This window comes from Tyto alba, unplaced genomic scaffold (genome assembly GCF_018691265.1).
Source record: "Tyto alba isolate M040663 unplaced genomic scaffold, T.alba_DEE_v4.0 Super-Scaffold_42, whole genome shotgun sequence".
NCBI classification, from domain to species: domain Eukaryota; kingdom Metazoa; phylum Chordata; class Aves; order Strigiformes; family Tytonidae; genus Tyto; species Tyto alba.
In genome coordinates, this window is record NW_024881318.1 from 28,415,294 (window position 1) to 28,430,639 (window position 15,346).

General features: G+C 41.4%; 1 protein-coding gene across 9 annotated transcripts in view; it reads left to right on the forward strand.

Moving 5' to 3' along the window:
- Positions 1–14,302, forward strand: part of CDK7 (cyclin dependent kinase 7) — a 36,446-nt gene extending 22,144 nt beyond the window's left edge. For 4 of the 9 annotated variants that reach the window (XM_042804503.1, XM_042804504.1, XM_042804505.1 and 1 more), the window contains 2 exons: positions 1,794–1,941; positions 5,105–5,308. In XM_042804503.1, the coding sequence (XP_042660437.1) occupies positions 1,794–1,941; positions 5,105–5,130 (174 nt within the window). In that variant the 3' untranslated portion in view covers positions 5,131–5,308. Of the gene's footprint in view, positions 1–1,793; positions 1,942–5,104; positions 5,310–5,776; positions 7,634–7,861; positions 13,831–13,879 lie in introns of those variants that run through there. The other 5 variants (XR_006166662.1, XR_006166664.1, XR_006166661.1 and 2 more) reach the window with 5 other exon arrangements.
- Positions 14,303–15,346: the final 1,044 nt, after the last annotated feature.

Sequence of the window (15,346 nt, forward strand, 5' to 3'; positions counted from 1 at the left end):
TGTAGGGGGGCTCTCTGCACTGGCACACCTCCCCGCTTTTCTTGGCCTTTCTTCCGCTGACCTCGGCGTTTACATAGGTGTCTTCCGTGCAGCTCATCCTCTCAACTCCAATTCCTCCTCCCAGGTTCCCCTTCTTAAATACATTATCAAAAAGGTGCAGCCACCGTCACTAATGGGCTCAGCCCTGGCCAGAGGTGGATCCAACTTGGAGCCGGGGCAGCTTTGAGAAGCTTCTAACAGGGCCACCACTGTAGCCCCCTCCCCCACTACCAAAAACCCTGCCACACACACAAACCCAGCACCATCCCCATTCCCAATGTAGAGCAAAGGTAGACAACTAAAAGGTGTATGAGTCATGACCTTCAAACAGTTGATACATTTGACATTCAAAATTCAGTCACCTAAAGATTGAGACTTAAGACTTAACATATCTTATTCCTTGAGTTTGAAAGGTTTTCACCCTTACTTCATCCAGTCTATTCTTCAATTTCATTTAAACTCTTTTGATTCTTTTTTAACATGAAGTTCTGTGGGAATTTAAACCATCATTCTGACCTGAATATCCTTTTCCATTATACTTGGGGGAAACTGATCTCAATTTCACTACTCCTTAGTGGGGAAAAATGAATGAAAATCTTGTTGAATATTCGAGTTAAGAATACTGATTTCTGCTATGAAGAAAATACAGAAGTTGGTAGTTTCAAAACTGTATTTCTGTCACCTTACACTGTTAGGAGAGCATGCAAGAAACAGAGCTGTCCCCTTATGGCCAGGACTCCCTCACTGCTTGTTAGACAAGGCAGATCCCAATCCAGGGAATGAGTGTTAAGTATCTTTTTACTAGAATACTTTTTCAGAGCACATTCAGATTTTTTTGGTCACCAGCTTCAAGAGCTTCCAATATACGTTTCCAGATAATTAGTTCTGCTATGCTTGCGACACCTCTGTATTAGTTCTATGTATGAAGTAATTTTACAGGTCATATTGTAAGATGGTGACTTGAATATTGAATATATATGATTTTTCTAGTTAGCATTTTTATTGACAGTGACAGAGTTTAAGGCAGGAGACAACTCAGGCTTACTGTATTGGCTTGATTTATAGCTGGCGTTGAATAGCATGTAACTGTCATTAGAAAGATTAATGATTAACTGAGAGATGGCTTAGTCTCTTTTCCTTAACCACAGTTTATGGCAGCTGCAGTATTCCTAAAAATTAAAATAGGGTATGTAATTCAACTACATGAAATAACCCTGCTCACTTGTGTTTGTCTTCTGCTCTAATTCAAACTATGTTTTTCTCACAGTTTACAGTGTTGAAACATTGCAGTTAAAGAAATTTTTGGGAAAAACTGTCTTAAAATCTAGCAAAACAGCTGATGTCCAGGTCCTGAATCTGAACAAGAATTCAGATACATTTTTTTAATCTTTCTTTTTTCCTACTTTCTTCTTAATCCTCTTGTCTCATCTATCTGTTCAGAACGTAAGATCTTCAGAGCTAGAAACTTGCTGTATACGAGACCTCCTGCAATGCAGTCCAGAGTTTTTTAGGCATATCTGAGCACTAGTTAAAAATAACAGTACTCAGAGTTATCTCTTGGCTTACAAATCAAAGTGCTGTGGCTAGTCATTGAGAACACAAAATCTTGATTTGTCCCAAGGCCACCTTCTAGTGTAAAAGTGTCCAAGTGTTTTTCAAGTCCCAACTGCTTTATTTCATTATAACCTTTTTATAGATGTTGTTCTGACACTTTATACTAATTGCTTGCTTATTTTTCTTCCATAATCATTAAGGCATTGAAGCAGAAATATTTCAGTAACCGACCAGGACCCACTCCAGGAAATCAGCTGCCAAGGCCCAACTGTCCTGCAGAAGCTATAAAGGAGCAGCAAAATGCACTTTTACATTTAAAAATGAGAAGAACAGAAGGAGTAGATCAAGGTAACCTTTTGATGTTTCACCTGTTTTAAAATAGGAGGTACATGCTCAGAGAGAATGTGATACTTCCAGTGTTTCAGAACAAAAATTCTCAGAATGGATTACATCCCTGGGCACCACCACCAGCTGAAGCCCTTTAATGACTTACGTTTTAGAATAATTGCTTTGGGGTGAGAATGCCTTAGTTCTGTGTTCTAACAGAACTGGTACAAAAAAGGCTCTTTTATGGTGCTTATGAACCTATTTATTAGAAGAAGTATCTAATTCCATTAATTTCTGTAGTGGAGTATGGTACTACCCAGTAAATTATAGGCTATTATGATGCCCTTTATTTTTTTTTTCTGAGACATCTTACTGAGGTGGAAATAACTTCACATCCTTAAAACAAAAAAAGCAGTGGGGGTGAAAGAGAGGGAAACATAGCATGCTATTCTTTCAAATGACAGACTGGAGAGAGTAATTCAGGTTCAGAAGAGAGATTTCTGCTCACTCTGTCTTAGACTAAGCAAGTTAACTGTTAAGACCACTTTAGGTAAGGAACATTAAGCACTTTTCTGTGGCGCTTTTAAAAAGCAAGCCTGTTTCCTAACATTTACTTCTATATCGATTCTCCAGTCTTCCTTGAACAGTAGCATGTACTTCATATCACATGGCAAGAAAAGCTGAGGGCTCCAGACCTGTATCTGACACTGGATTACTCAGACCTTCTAGTAATAAGAAATACTGGTTCTTAAACTTGGAGTTCATCTTCTTAACAACTGGGATATGCTCAATAGCAGTTGTCAAGTTAGCAACAGTTATTGCCAGTATGAGACCCTGTTTTCCTAAACAGTGGTATCTTTTTGGAATGGAGATGCATCTAGGAAAGTGCATTTCCTCTTGTATTTGGAGAGACAGCTAGGTTATTAGTTTAACTTACTTCTGAGGCACTTGTTTCTTAGTCTGTGTCAAATTAAAAGTAAAATGCATTAGTTCACTAGCTTAAGATGTAATCTCAAAGCAAAATTTAATCAGTTGACCATTTGCATACTCTTTGCTGACCCCAGTACTGTGGGTCAGCTAACATGTGGGAACTTATCAAGTTACCATAGCTTAGGTAATTAATTGAAGCTTTTTAGCTCCTTTTGCAAGGACGATGTGAGGGTCTGTGATTAGTGTTTTGGAGTGCGTGCCCTAAAACATGCCTGCTAATTAAAGGACAGGAAAGAGGAAGCAGTGGTTCCTTGAGTTCTGTGGCTTGAACATTTGACAATGAGCAGATCTTCCAGAGTTGTGTCAACCTAGAACAGTAATTGCTTTAACATCTTTCCAAAAGTCTCATCTTCAGTAAGAGGAGATCAGACTTGTGTGTTAAATGCCAGGAGTTTTGTGATTGGCTATAACTAAGGCATTTAAGAAGTCAGCATTACTTTTTGAGACATTTGAGTATCAGAATAAAAAGCAGTATTGTTTCCACTAAGTGGAAATGGAAACATAATGGATTTTCTGATACGGATTTTCCATTATGCGTTGTTACTGCCTTAGCTGGGGTGACAGAACCAGAGGGTCTCAAACGTAGATCCTCTAGTGCCAATGAACATCAAAGCAGAGAGCCAGTGTTAGAGCTAGCAAATCTACTACCCTGGATTTCATTTGACATCCTTACATGGTGTTACCATCTAAAGTTAAAATCTGAATACTGGCTTGGAAGAACAATCCTACAGTCTTTGTTTAAATAAAATTTTAAGCACAGCATGTTTTTACTGCTGTTGGTGGTGGAACTGTACAAAAGTAATTTCAAACTAAAATACGTTGCATCCCCTGAAATTCTTAGTCTGGCCTGTGCTTGCATCCTGCACAATACATCCTCTTTCCCTTATCCCTGTTGAGGTAGCACTCTGGAATTTAGCAGAATAGACTGAATGATTACTAACACATACCCTCGTATAAAATGTTGGCATGGGGGGCTGGCTGCCAGGAGAAAGAATTTATGCCAACCCCGTAAGTGCTGCTTTTCCACAAGAACAAAACCCTGTAGCCTGTGGGGTGTGTTTAAATTTAAATGTGCAGCAGCTGTACTTCTCAAAAAACAGCCTCTTTATTCTCAGGGGAAAACTATCACTAGATGGATGCCTGCCTGTGAAAAGTATTAAACATGCATAATTTCTAGCTATTGATACCACGTATTTCTGATCAGTGAGCTATGTGGAGACACTGATGCTACCGTGATGTCATTGTCCATCTTCTCCAGTCTGGCAAGTAATCAAAAGCAGCCCTTCTTCCCTAGGATGCTAATTTCTAGTCCTATTAATCTGCATTTCTACAGAGCTGTAGGTTCAGAAAACAGAGATTATAAAAGATAGAGCACTAAACTTCCTGAGCTAACGCAGTGCAAAGACTCTATCTACAGAACTATTCTACATTGGTTTGGGAAAAAACCCAAACCATTCTATTCATATCTAAGGCTAAGAATCTGTATTGTTTGGGCATTTGTTTAAAGTTTATGGGTGTGATTCAATGTCAGAGTATTTTAGAGACCTCTGCCTATAGGGCAGGTGAAAACAGTTGGATACTTTCATTGTAAGCTTCATATCCATCCCAGAAGGCAGCTATGGTTTATTCTACCTGCATTATAAGTAAGTAGCATATGAAGAAATGAGAGAACAAGATCTGGAATAGAATCAGAAAAGTACTGTTGCCCTCCTTATCTCTACAGCTGATACTGAACAAAGACATGGTTAAAGAATGAGGCAGAGACTATAAGGGCTATTGCTTCCTGCAGACAGCTTATTGCTGGGTAGTGACATCATGTAAGAAAAATCATTAAGAGTGTATGTGTGGTGGGACAGGGTTAAGCCTTAGAATAGCTTGCTTTTATTAGGTTCAAAAGTAGAATTAACAGGCTAGCTTTTTATACCAACAAAGAGAAATACTTACATGTATCCCAAATGCAATTAACACTTAATTACAGAATTTGTGACTCATTTGGAGGACTGGTACTGATTCAAATGAGCTTTGATTCTAGCACTCTTCCACAGATTCATTTAAAAGAGTCATGTACTGCCGGTGCAGCCAACAGCATTAAGGAGCTGAGTAGATTTATCTTAAGAACAGTATGAACACTAAAACCTTCAGGAGTGGACTGGACCCCTTTACTTTGATAACAATGTGATTTACACTTTTTCAGGTTTACCAAAAAAATTGATCTTTTGATTGCTGTGGATGGTGGATGAAAATGGCCCGAGCCCCAGCCATTGAAAAAATGATGTAATAGTCATTGGATGGTTATTCTGTAGTTGATTTTTTATGTAAAATGTGAACTTTATACTTTGTTACTGAAACACAGTTTTCATTAAACCCACTTTTTCTAAATAAAAAATGAAAATGAAGAAGAAAATTGCTTTCTCTGGTTTGCTGTCTTATTACTTTGACTTGTACCTTGAGGTTGTAACTGTCAGGACTGCTTGCTGGCTACAGATTTACACAGACTGATTTTGCAGAACCTTTATGCTGAATCACGTGCTATCCTGTGCAGATAGAGGAAAACTACAAATAATACCCTTCTCAGCTGTAGTTTAGATGTACATATGATTGTCTGCCAGCCCTATAACAAATATTTGGTAGTATCATCATAAGGGAAGGGCAGGTTGCTTTTTTGTTCCAGTTAATGTGCCAGTGTATTAACAAACGAGTTTGCATGTGCTCTCTCAGCAGTCAGTCTTTCCAAGGACACACCTACTATATTGAAAACAATATGATTCACAGATTTAATGTGACATGTTGGGGTTTTTTTGCAGACTCCAGTCTTCCATGAAAAATTATCTGAGACCATATAAATTAAATACTGTTTCCTTCACAGCCTCAAGATTGCAATAAGAGATGGAGGGAGATCCAGCTGGGAAAACTATACCAGCGCTCCTGTCAACCTGTGGCTGTTGAACAATTCATAGTGCAGATACTGGGCTCAGCTCTGCCTGATTTCCAGCATGGCTGTGTTGCAAAGTGTCTGCTGGGTAACCAAACATCTGCAGTGAAGAGACACAAGCCAGTAGGTGCTGTTAATGCAGCTTAACCGCATGCCCACCCTTGTTGTGCAGTGGATCTCAGGGATACCTGGTGAGCCATTGTCATTTTCCCACCTGTGAACTGCTATCAGCCTTCTGGTTTTTATGTGGCAAGTGTATTAGTAGATGATGTTGAGCCTTGTAGAGGAAGAGCAACCATCTTGCTCCTGTGCTACTTTGTTTTACTCCTACCTTGAGCCAATATGAAGTATGCTGGCCTTGTGAGGAAGAAAAGTTACTAGGCTCCCAGTAACCCACTATGTTCTGTATTGGTTGGTGGCAGTTGAAAATTTAATTTCCCACTAAGATCTAACAGACAGTGTAGAGAAAATGTTTATCAAATAACATTAGTTACAGCAGTTTTTACTGTCTGTGTAATCAAACATCATCATCCTGAACACAAGATGGGGGGATTAAGAGAATCACAGTCCTATTTCTCACAGGCATATGTACAAAAATGTTAATCTGAATAGGAAGGAGAGAGCTAGGAGTACTGTAAACTTTTCTGCATTGAACTTATCAAGGCCAGCATTCTGACTGGACTTCAAAGCCTGGAAACCTTCAGCCCCTAAAACAGATACTGTATTTTTCAGTGAGTATCCTAATTATTTGGTATAACAGAGTTTGCATGGCAGTAACAATTTTAAGTATTCTGTCAGCTCTGCTTTGAGAGTAACACCATTCCCTTCTTGTCAAATGCTGCATGTGTCTAGATGATACCCTTCCCTGAAGGAAGCCTTCTCCGGCAGAACAAGTAGCAATACTCTAAGCTCCTACTGGCAAAAGTTGTAGGGTGTAGGTACTGAGCTAGATGGGCAGTCAGTATTTGAATGTATAGAGCACAGTTACTGTGATTTGTAAGAGAGAGGTTGAAGAGAGAGGATATTCTGTGACCAAGACTACTGTCTTATATGCTTTGACTCGTGTTTACCATATAAGATGCTCAAGAACAGCAGTGCTTCTGTAATAATGTAAGTTCAGGAGCTGCTCCTTTCCAGCTGCCACACAGCAATTCATCCGGCATACTGTGCATTGCATATATGGTTGGGGCCTGCTCTATACCATGAGAGTATATAGTAGGTCCTGTTTTCAGCTGAGTTCATGAGTGAAGCCACCTGTGTCAGGGACTAAAATTGCCAGTGGTGGTGGTGTGTGTACATAAAGAGTATGTATATTACAGAGTAAGATAAGATTAGAAAAAGGATCAGCATAGTATTTTTTCTTAACCCCAGGCTTTTGGATGGTTTGATTTAATTTTTATGAATTAGGTCAGAACTCTGGAAGGAATATTTGTGACTCCTGGTGCATATAACTTAATATGCAATCATATGCTATTAGTCAACTAAATACTGTTTAATTTATGACTTGTAAGCTTTATGTCATGCTAATCATGCTTCAGCTTTGATAATCTGTCTTTTATCACACCAACTCATTGAATATACAGCTGCTGCAATTTACTCAGGTTCTGTTCAGAACCACAACAATCAAGGATAGTTTGTCTCGAGCCTGCAATGTGCCTGCTTGTGCAAAGGTCTAAGCTGTACACTTGTGCAAACTGGAATGTGATCTGAATGCCTTCTTTCTTGGGTTGAGATGGTTCTTCTGCCCATACCACCTTTTTATCATGAGTTACTGCGGTTTCTTCCTGAAAGGTTAGTACTCCTCTGCGAACTTGATGGCTCTTACCTCGACACTTAATGGAATTTGAGTAACTTCTATGCATTGTACTAATATTGTTTACGTAACTGAATTAAAACTTTGTTTTCTTCCTTCCATTTTGTTGCTACAATGAATGTAAGCAAAACTCATTGTATGAGCACACAATACAAAAGGGGGAGATGCTTTCTGTTTTAAACAATACTGATTTCATTTTCTCACAGATACCAGGATTACCTGTGGTGGCATAGACAACAAGAACTGCTAGCTATCACATCCTCATCTTGTCTCCCTGGTTCTTGATTGGTGCCAACGCTGCGTGACCCCTGCAGCCCTTTTGTTTTGACAAAGAAGGCTCAGAGCCAGATTGAGGTGTAACATACAGTTGTTGCTTTACATTCGTGGTATGTTCTTATCCATGGTGTGGCCTTGATGCTGTCAGCATTCCAGGCAGCACTGCTAGTTCTTTGCTTTGACCTGTGTTCGCCCTTGGCTTTTGTGATTGTTCTTGTTCTCTTGACGTACTGCATATATACTGCTCGCTTAACTCCTTAGCCATTTCTTCAGGTGCACAAATGTTTATGGTCCCTGTGCTCCAATGTAATGATGCTTTTACGGAACAGGTTTTACCTGTGACCTTTTAATACTCATTTGCTTCTTCAAGAGGAGGGACGGATCATTACAAGAAAGGCTATAGTTAGGCCTGCTTTTCTTCAAAAAAAATGCCTATGTTCTCCCTTGTATTTCATAGTCAACTATGTCAGCTTCATCTCTGAGGTAAGGTATTCTCTCCACGTAGCTGTAATGAAATCACAGGGTAAAACAGGGATGGGTCTGCATATATGTAGCTTGTCAGGTTGAGATAAACTTCCTGAAGAGCTAAACTGAGTGCTTTGAACACTTTTGGCAGGCAGTTTTGACATACAGCTTACTAATACCCAGTAGTGTGAGAGGTTGGGGAAGCCTACCACCACTACCAGGAAAGCTTCAGAAACAGCTCTATTCTCACTAGCTTGAGAACTCTGGTTGGCCAAATATTGTTCATCATATAATGCCAATTTCTCTTTTTCAAGCTTCCCCAAGTAGAGCTGGAATAAAATCTCAGTTTTGATGCTATTGAACTAGCCTCATATTATCTCTATGGTAAATTCTAGTATTTTCGGTTTGGTTTGGTTTTGTGTTTTTTTTTTTTTTTTTTCCTTTCTATTTATGAAGAACTTACTTAGAAAATTTCTATTGATCTCCTTTCAAAGAAATGGACAGGGGGTTGAGTGGGGAGGGTTCTTCTTTTCCTTCCAAAGAATCAAATCCACAGACAACCACACCAGTTTTCCCTGCCACTAGAGGCAGTGTCTGACAGAGAAATAAAGCAGATGGTTGGATGTAGAAACAACTCTCTGATCTTAACCTAACACTTGTCTCTCTGAGAATCATCACTCTGCCAGCTTGAAGCTCCTTGTACAGATGGAGAACTGAACCGTCTCTCATCATGCAGCTTGAGCCTACTTCATAATCCTGTAGAACTTTAGTAAGATGCTTTATAGTGACTTTATCTAGGAACTCAGGGGCATGCAGGCCTCCTTTCTTTCATCTGTCACTCATTAACTCCAGCAAGACTTAGTTCCTCAAGCCAGCACCAGACTCCCTGCTGCTGGTTGGTTACCTGAGTGTCAGAAATGCATAAATGTGCTGAGAAACACTGTTGTCTCCTTTTCTCCTCACACAATATTTTCTCAGCGTCACCCAAGTTAAATGGCTATGTCAGTTATTTGTAAGGTAAAAGTATTAGCTGTGATTAAGAAACCTGAGACATCATGTAATAAAATCTTGATTTAGGAATGAAAAGCTGTACTGCATACAGCTGCTGAGAAGTCAGGAAGAATGACATTTATAATTGGGATGACAAGGTATTGTGCTGAAAAGGGTCAACAAAGAGCATGCAAATGCAGCACCTGGAGAGTTCAGTGCAAAACTGTATAATATCACTCTTCTGTACTTTGGCTATAATATTAACCTACTCAGAAAGGTTTAGTTGGTGCATTTCCTTAATAGACAATGCAGATTTTAAACCACTTTAATATTGGAGCAAAAAAACAACTAAGCAACCAGTTTATTAAACTATCATTCTCAAAATAAAAGGGGTTTTTAGGCAGATTTGACTGGAAATACCAGCCTTATGGGTTTCTTAATACTAAAATCTTAAAATGCTATGAAATGCTTTCTTTCAAGTCCAGCAAGTGATTTAAAACATTTAATTTGATCAGAATTGAACCAAATTTGACAAGGTAAGTGCATGTTTGTTTGGTTGGGTTTTTTTTTCATTTGGATTACTTTATTTTTTTTTAATAACTACTACCAGCTAGGAAAGACTAGTGTGAATTATGGAACACTAATAAAAATATAGTGGAAGATACCACCGTTTAGCATTATGACCAACCTGATATTCTGGAAGGACCGGTTACATGTGCGTGTCTGGCCCCACATGCACGGACAGTCTCTGTCATCTCCGTAATCGGCCCCACCTTGGAGATTTATAGTTAGATTGCTCTTGCCTTGCACTGGCAAGGTGTTCTCTTTGATATTATAGTTGCTCTCTGTGCCCCCCTGCACTTGTACACATGATCTTGAAGGTGATCATCCAATTACAGTAGTAACAGATACTACAGTATGAAAGTCTGTTACTAGATCCCAAGGCAACTGATGCTCTTCTGAAAGCTTCTGCAGGGAGATGTAGTCTCCCACCCCTAGAGAGGCTGACAACAGCTTGAAAGCTTAGATCTAAAATCTCTAACCAAGAAGTGACATAAAAGTTACATTTTTTTTCTAACTGTCATTGGACTCTTCACAGCCATTACTGTCATACACTTAATGTATTTATTTTTAAGCAGAGTAGCAACTGGAGGGTCAAATAAGTAAGGTGTAGCGGCCAAGATCTCCGGGCTAAAAGAGTAACTGGCGACTTGGTGCTCTCGGCAAATGCTGGCGTGGGCCATACCCTGTCCTTGGGCTTCCCACAGACAGCCAAGCATTAAAACACCTCTGAGATTCTTCAACTGCTTTGTGTCAAAGTGGGCTCTTCCCACTTGCTTTTTGTCAGGTCTACAGCTGATCTATACTGTGCTATGGCAGGTGCTCCTGCCACAATTCCTAGGTACACAGGCTTTTGGAATATATCCAAAGGTTCTGGAAGCCCGTGGCTACCTAGGAGGATCTGGGGAGAAGTGATCCATAATCCAAGTGCTGATGCATACTTGTGATGCACTATACCTTACACTTGCAAGTGGCCATAGTTAATAATTGACAGAAGTACACTCCACACTTGCAAGTGGTTATAGACAATAGTTAGCATACATCACACTGGTGGTAGTCATAGTTACTGTACATATCGGGACAATTGCGAGGCCCTGAAGATTGGTTGAGCAAAACTTTGAATAGTGGTCAAGATGACCTTGATTAGCAATAAGGAATTAATGAAGAATAGGCTTTGGAAAATGGGTAGAACATCTTGGATCATAGTAAGAACATCTGGGATTGTGTTGAGGGTGAGTTATTTGACAACCTGGCAAAGTGAGTACTCGATTAAGTAGCTTGGCAATGAAACTAACTTTTAAGTGTCATAAGAGTGAACTACCTTAATTATAATATTAAAAAACACATCCTCAGGTCAGAAAGACCCCTGCCCAGGTTAAAGACCCCCTGGGCATGTGTAGTAATAAAAGCCTTATGTAATCTGCATTATAATCACTGACCAATCAGTATCTAATAGGCATGTCTGGAGAAGTACTAACCTGTGATTTTTGTGTATAAAAGAAGCACCTAAACTTGCTGTTAGGTGTGCTTGATTTGTGGAAAATCTACCGAGCACCCAGGCAGACCCACTAACGGTGGCATCTTCCACTATATTTTTATTAGTGTTCCATAATTCACACTAGTCTTTCCTAGCTGGTAGTAGTTATTAATAAAATAGTATCTCTCCTGAGCATGTTAAGATTGGCTTATTGCATGCCAGGCACAAATCCAATTTTTGGGTAACATTTTGGGAAAAAAAACTGGGGAAGTCTTGAGTTTATTATGGCCTGCAGCCACTTAGACTGTGAGATGGGTACAGTCTTGCAGTAAGTAAAACTCGTAGGTGGTAAATAAATTATTTTTACTGTCTGATCACACCTTTGCATGGTGCTCTCCTTTACTGGACTACCTTTTCCACAGGCAACTTCCAGCAAACATCACAGCAGTTAGGTCATTAGCTGTGTAAGGGGCTCAGTTTGGATCTGAGTGGTGGTTTCCAGAACACATGCATGCACATGCACAGACATTTCCCCTCCTTTCCTTAACCACATTTTTGACTGGTGTCTAATTGCTAGGCTCAGGGAAAATACACATTTACCTAAAAAGCAATTTCACATATTTTGTGTTTTAACAGGCATATGAAGTGTAAATCTACACTATAAAAATTACCTAATTTTATGTAAGTGGCCACCATGGTGTGTAACAATCTGGTTTTGTTTTCCTTCTGATCACATTTACATTTGGAAAGATTTTCTGTATGTCATTTCACCTGAAAAACAGCCAAGTGGTAGACTTCTCATTGAATGCAGACCTTTTGTGCTCTTCTCTGCCAGTTGGCACAGACCAAAATCCTTTAATTACTGGAAAAATCTTGAACTTGCAAAACATTGAAAGCATCATTCCAAGTTGCAGCTTTGTTTCAAAAGATGTGAACAAACCAGCACAATTCCTTATATTTTTACCCTAAAATACACTGGTTCATAGTTTGTGAGTACTGAGGAAGCAGAGTCCTTGAGCATTCCTGGTAAGTTATGATTTTGCTATACTATGCCAAAAAGCTTTCTGCTTCACCACTAACATCTTCAGAGTTCTCTATAGAGGTAGTAATACCGTATTCTTCTCACGGTGAAAAGGGACAGTGAGCACCTCTAGAAATGAGTTAGGAGTGAGTGAAGTGGATGCATGTAAACATGCATCATCTGCAAGTGAAACTGTAGTTAGGATCCAAGCATAATGCCTTTCCTGGTGACCTGAGCAAAGCTGGTGTGCCACAGAAGGTCACTGGTGTGTATGAAACAGGGCTTGGTATCCTGCAGGCAGAGTTTTGTAGGCTGCCTGAAGGCAAGTGGATCAAAGTGACAGTGCTTCTGGGGCGTCAGGTTCTGCTGCTCTGCTCTTCGTACACACTGAGTGAGGAAAGTGGCTTGCTCCGAGGGCCCAACTGGCTTCTTACCAGGACTTTCTCTGGGAAATGCCACATGGTTACAGTTTCTAACAGAACACTTTCCTTCATTCCTTGCTCTCTAGCACCTGAACCAAGGAAGTCTGAAATTTTAACTCCATTTCTTCGCTGTCTTGCTTACCGCTGGGCCACTTCTTGCATCTGTTCTGCCTGACTCATTAAATGTCTGTATATCTATGTTTGTAAAATTCCTCATACAAAGCAAGGCCAAAACATCTTGCCTTTCTCTACTGATGCTATGATTCCCCATCACTTGAAAGCCCTAAGTCAGAATTAGCATCTCTTCAAAGAGGCACTCTTTACCCTGCCAAAAGGAAGTTTGAGGCAGAAATTACTGGATGAAGATTTCTGGCCAGTAAATCAGATTAGGGGAACAACAGCCTTTTCTGGATTCAGAATATGTATTTGATGAGTAAACCTTATTCTAAATGCATGGATAGTTTCAGAGTGACAGTTTCTTTTCATGCAGTAATGTTGGCTCATTGCTTTGCTATTAGCCTGCTTAATGCTTGCCAGCAACACAGCAGGAAAGTTCAAGCCTTTCTGGTGACAAACTTTTCACTTAAAAAGCCAAGGCACACATCTTGGGGCTCTGGGGTGCTCTAGCTGATTAGAAAGTCCATTACAGAGCTTTGCTGTTTTCTTCAGTGTAGAGGCTGGATTTATTTGTGTCAGTGATAATGGCACTGGCATTAAGAAACCTGCACGAAGAAGTGAATTAATGGTGTTCCTCACTCAGTGAATGCTTGTTGCTATCCCAGGCATGATGATGCTGTGTACTCTTTCACCGTATCTGTATGTGGCCTTCACCAGTCTCTCTTTGCAAGACAGTTTCATTTTTAGATTCAGCCTCAGATTCTCCTTCAGATGTGGAAATTAAAGCCTGACCAGTCAGCTTCTCGTGGTTGTAGAAGTCTGGAACAGAAATAAAAGATGAGCGTAGTTTTTGTGAGTTCTTACGACGCTGTGATGCTCGTGTTCTGTGTTTCAGCCATATGTCTCAAGAACCTGACTTTCGAAGTTAAAATCACCAGTGGTTTTCCATTGCCTGTTCACTGGCCACGCTGCTTCCCTGTTGTTCAATTCTTGATTCTTCAGCCCTGACTCTGGGGAGAGGAGCTGTAAATCAGAGAAGTTATGCTGTGGCTTCTACCCCCAGTCCAGACTTCAAGAGTCCTCACCTGAGGTTGGGGCTTCTGCTGCTCCTACAGAGCAGGAGTCTCAACAACATTAGTGCCTGAACTGTGGTGAGGTCCTCTGGGATGCCTGCAAGCTGGTGCCTTTTGCAGCTTAATAACCATATGCTTGACAGAATTAATCTTACAACAGTGGTAAATACTCCATCTGTAACTGAGTATATGCAGATGTTAGAGCATCATTAAAAATAAAGCATGTCTGCTTTTCATAAACTGTACCCTTATGGTAACTCCGGTCTCTTTGGTCCCCGCTATAGCACCAAATTATGTAACACCGATTCATCCCATGACCCACTTCCTGAAGCATTGACTTTGTTTGTTTGCACACACAAGGGAAGAGGAAGGGGTTTTACACAATACATCCTGCAATCCATACCAGTTTCCGTTGCGGTACGTGTAGCTACGTTATCTACATGTAGGTACCTGTGTGCAGTTTAATAGCTTTTAGTCGCACTCAGTTCCTAAAGCTAGCGCATTTCAAGACTAAAGTTCAGAATAGTTATCTTAAATATTACAGCACACACACAGAGGCGACAAAGCGGGCAAGGCCAGGGAGTCTTTTCAGAGAGACCGTCGTGGCTACTACCAGTGGCTTTGCAGTAGCAAAGGTATCCCGCCACCACACAGGAGCTGAGAAATGCTCAGCTACTGCCTAGTGCTGCACTGGAGTTCTGGCAGCTGATGCTGGAGAACAGGGGAAGACCTCAGCTCCTGTTAGGAAAGCACAGCCCGCAAGCTGTCCTTTGGACAAACGTGACTGCCCCACGAAGGTGTGGGCAGTGGAAGGGCCACGGGATGAGGCAGAGTGCTTTGTACCCAAGGTTGGCGCACTGCAGCGTTAAACCTACATTTGACGCCTGGCCTTTTAACAGCCCTATTATTCAGCGAGTTCGCTAAATTCCCGCTGCTGAAAAAGTGGTCTTTTGGAGGGTGTACGAGCAGGCCGGCGACCTTAGCTGCGTCCTGGCTAGCAGCGCAGCCTGCAGCGGCCAGTCCTGCGCGGATTCACGCCGACCGGCAGAGCTGTGGGTGGCACCGCCGCTTCTGCCCGCTCGGGCAGGCGAAGGGAGGCAGCGCCCCGGAGCCGAGGCCGGGAGCGGGGCCCGCTCGCCCGGGGACGGCGAGGCAGGCCGCCCGGCGAGGCCCGGCGGCAGCGCGGCCGCGGCGCGGAGCCCCGCCGGCCCGCACCCCCCCGCCGCCGCCGCCCCCCCGCCGCCGCGCCGGCTGACGACAGCGGAAGGCGGGCGGCGGGGCCGGGCCGA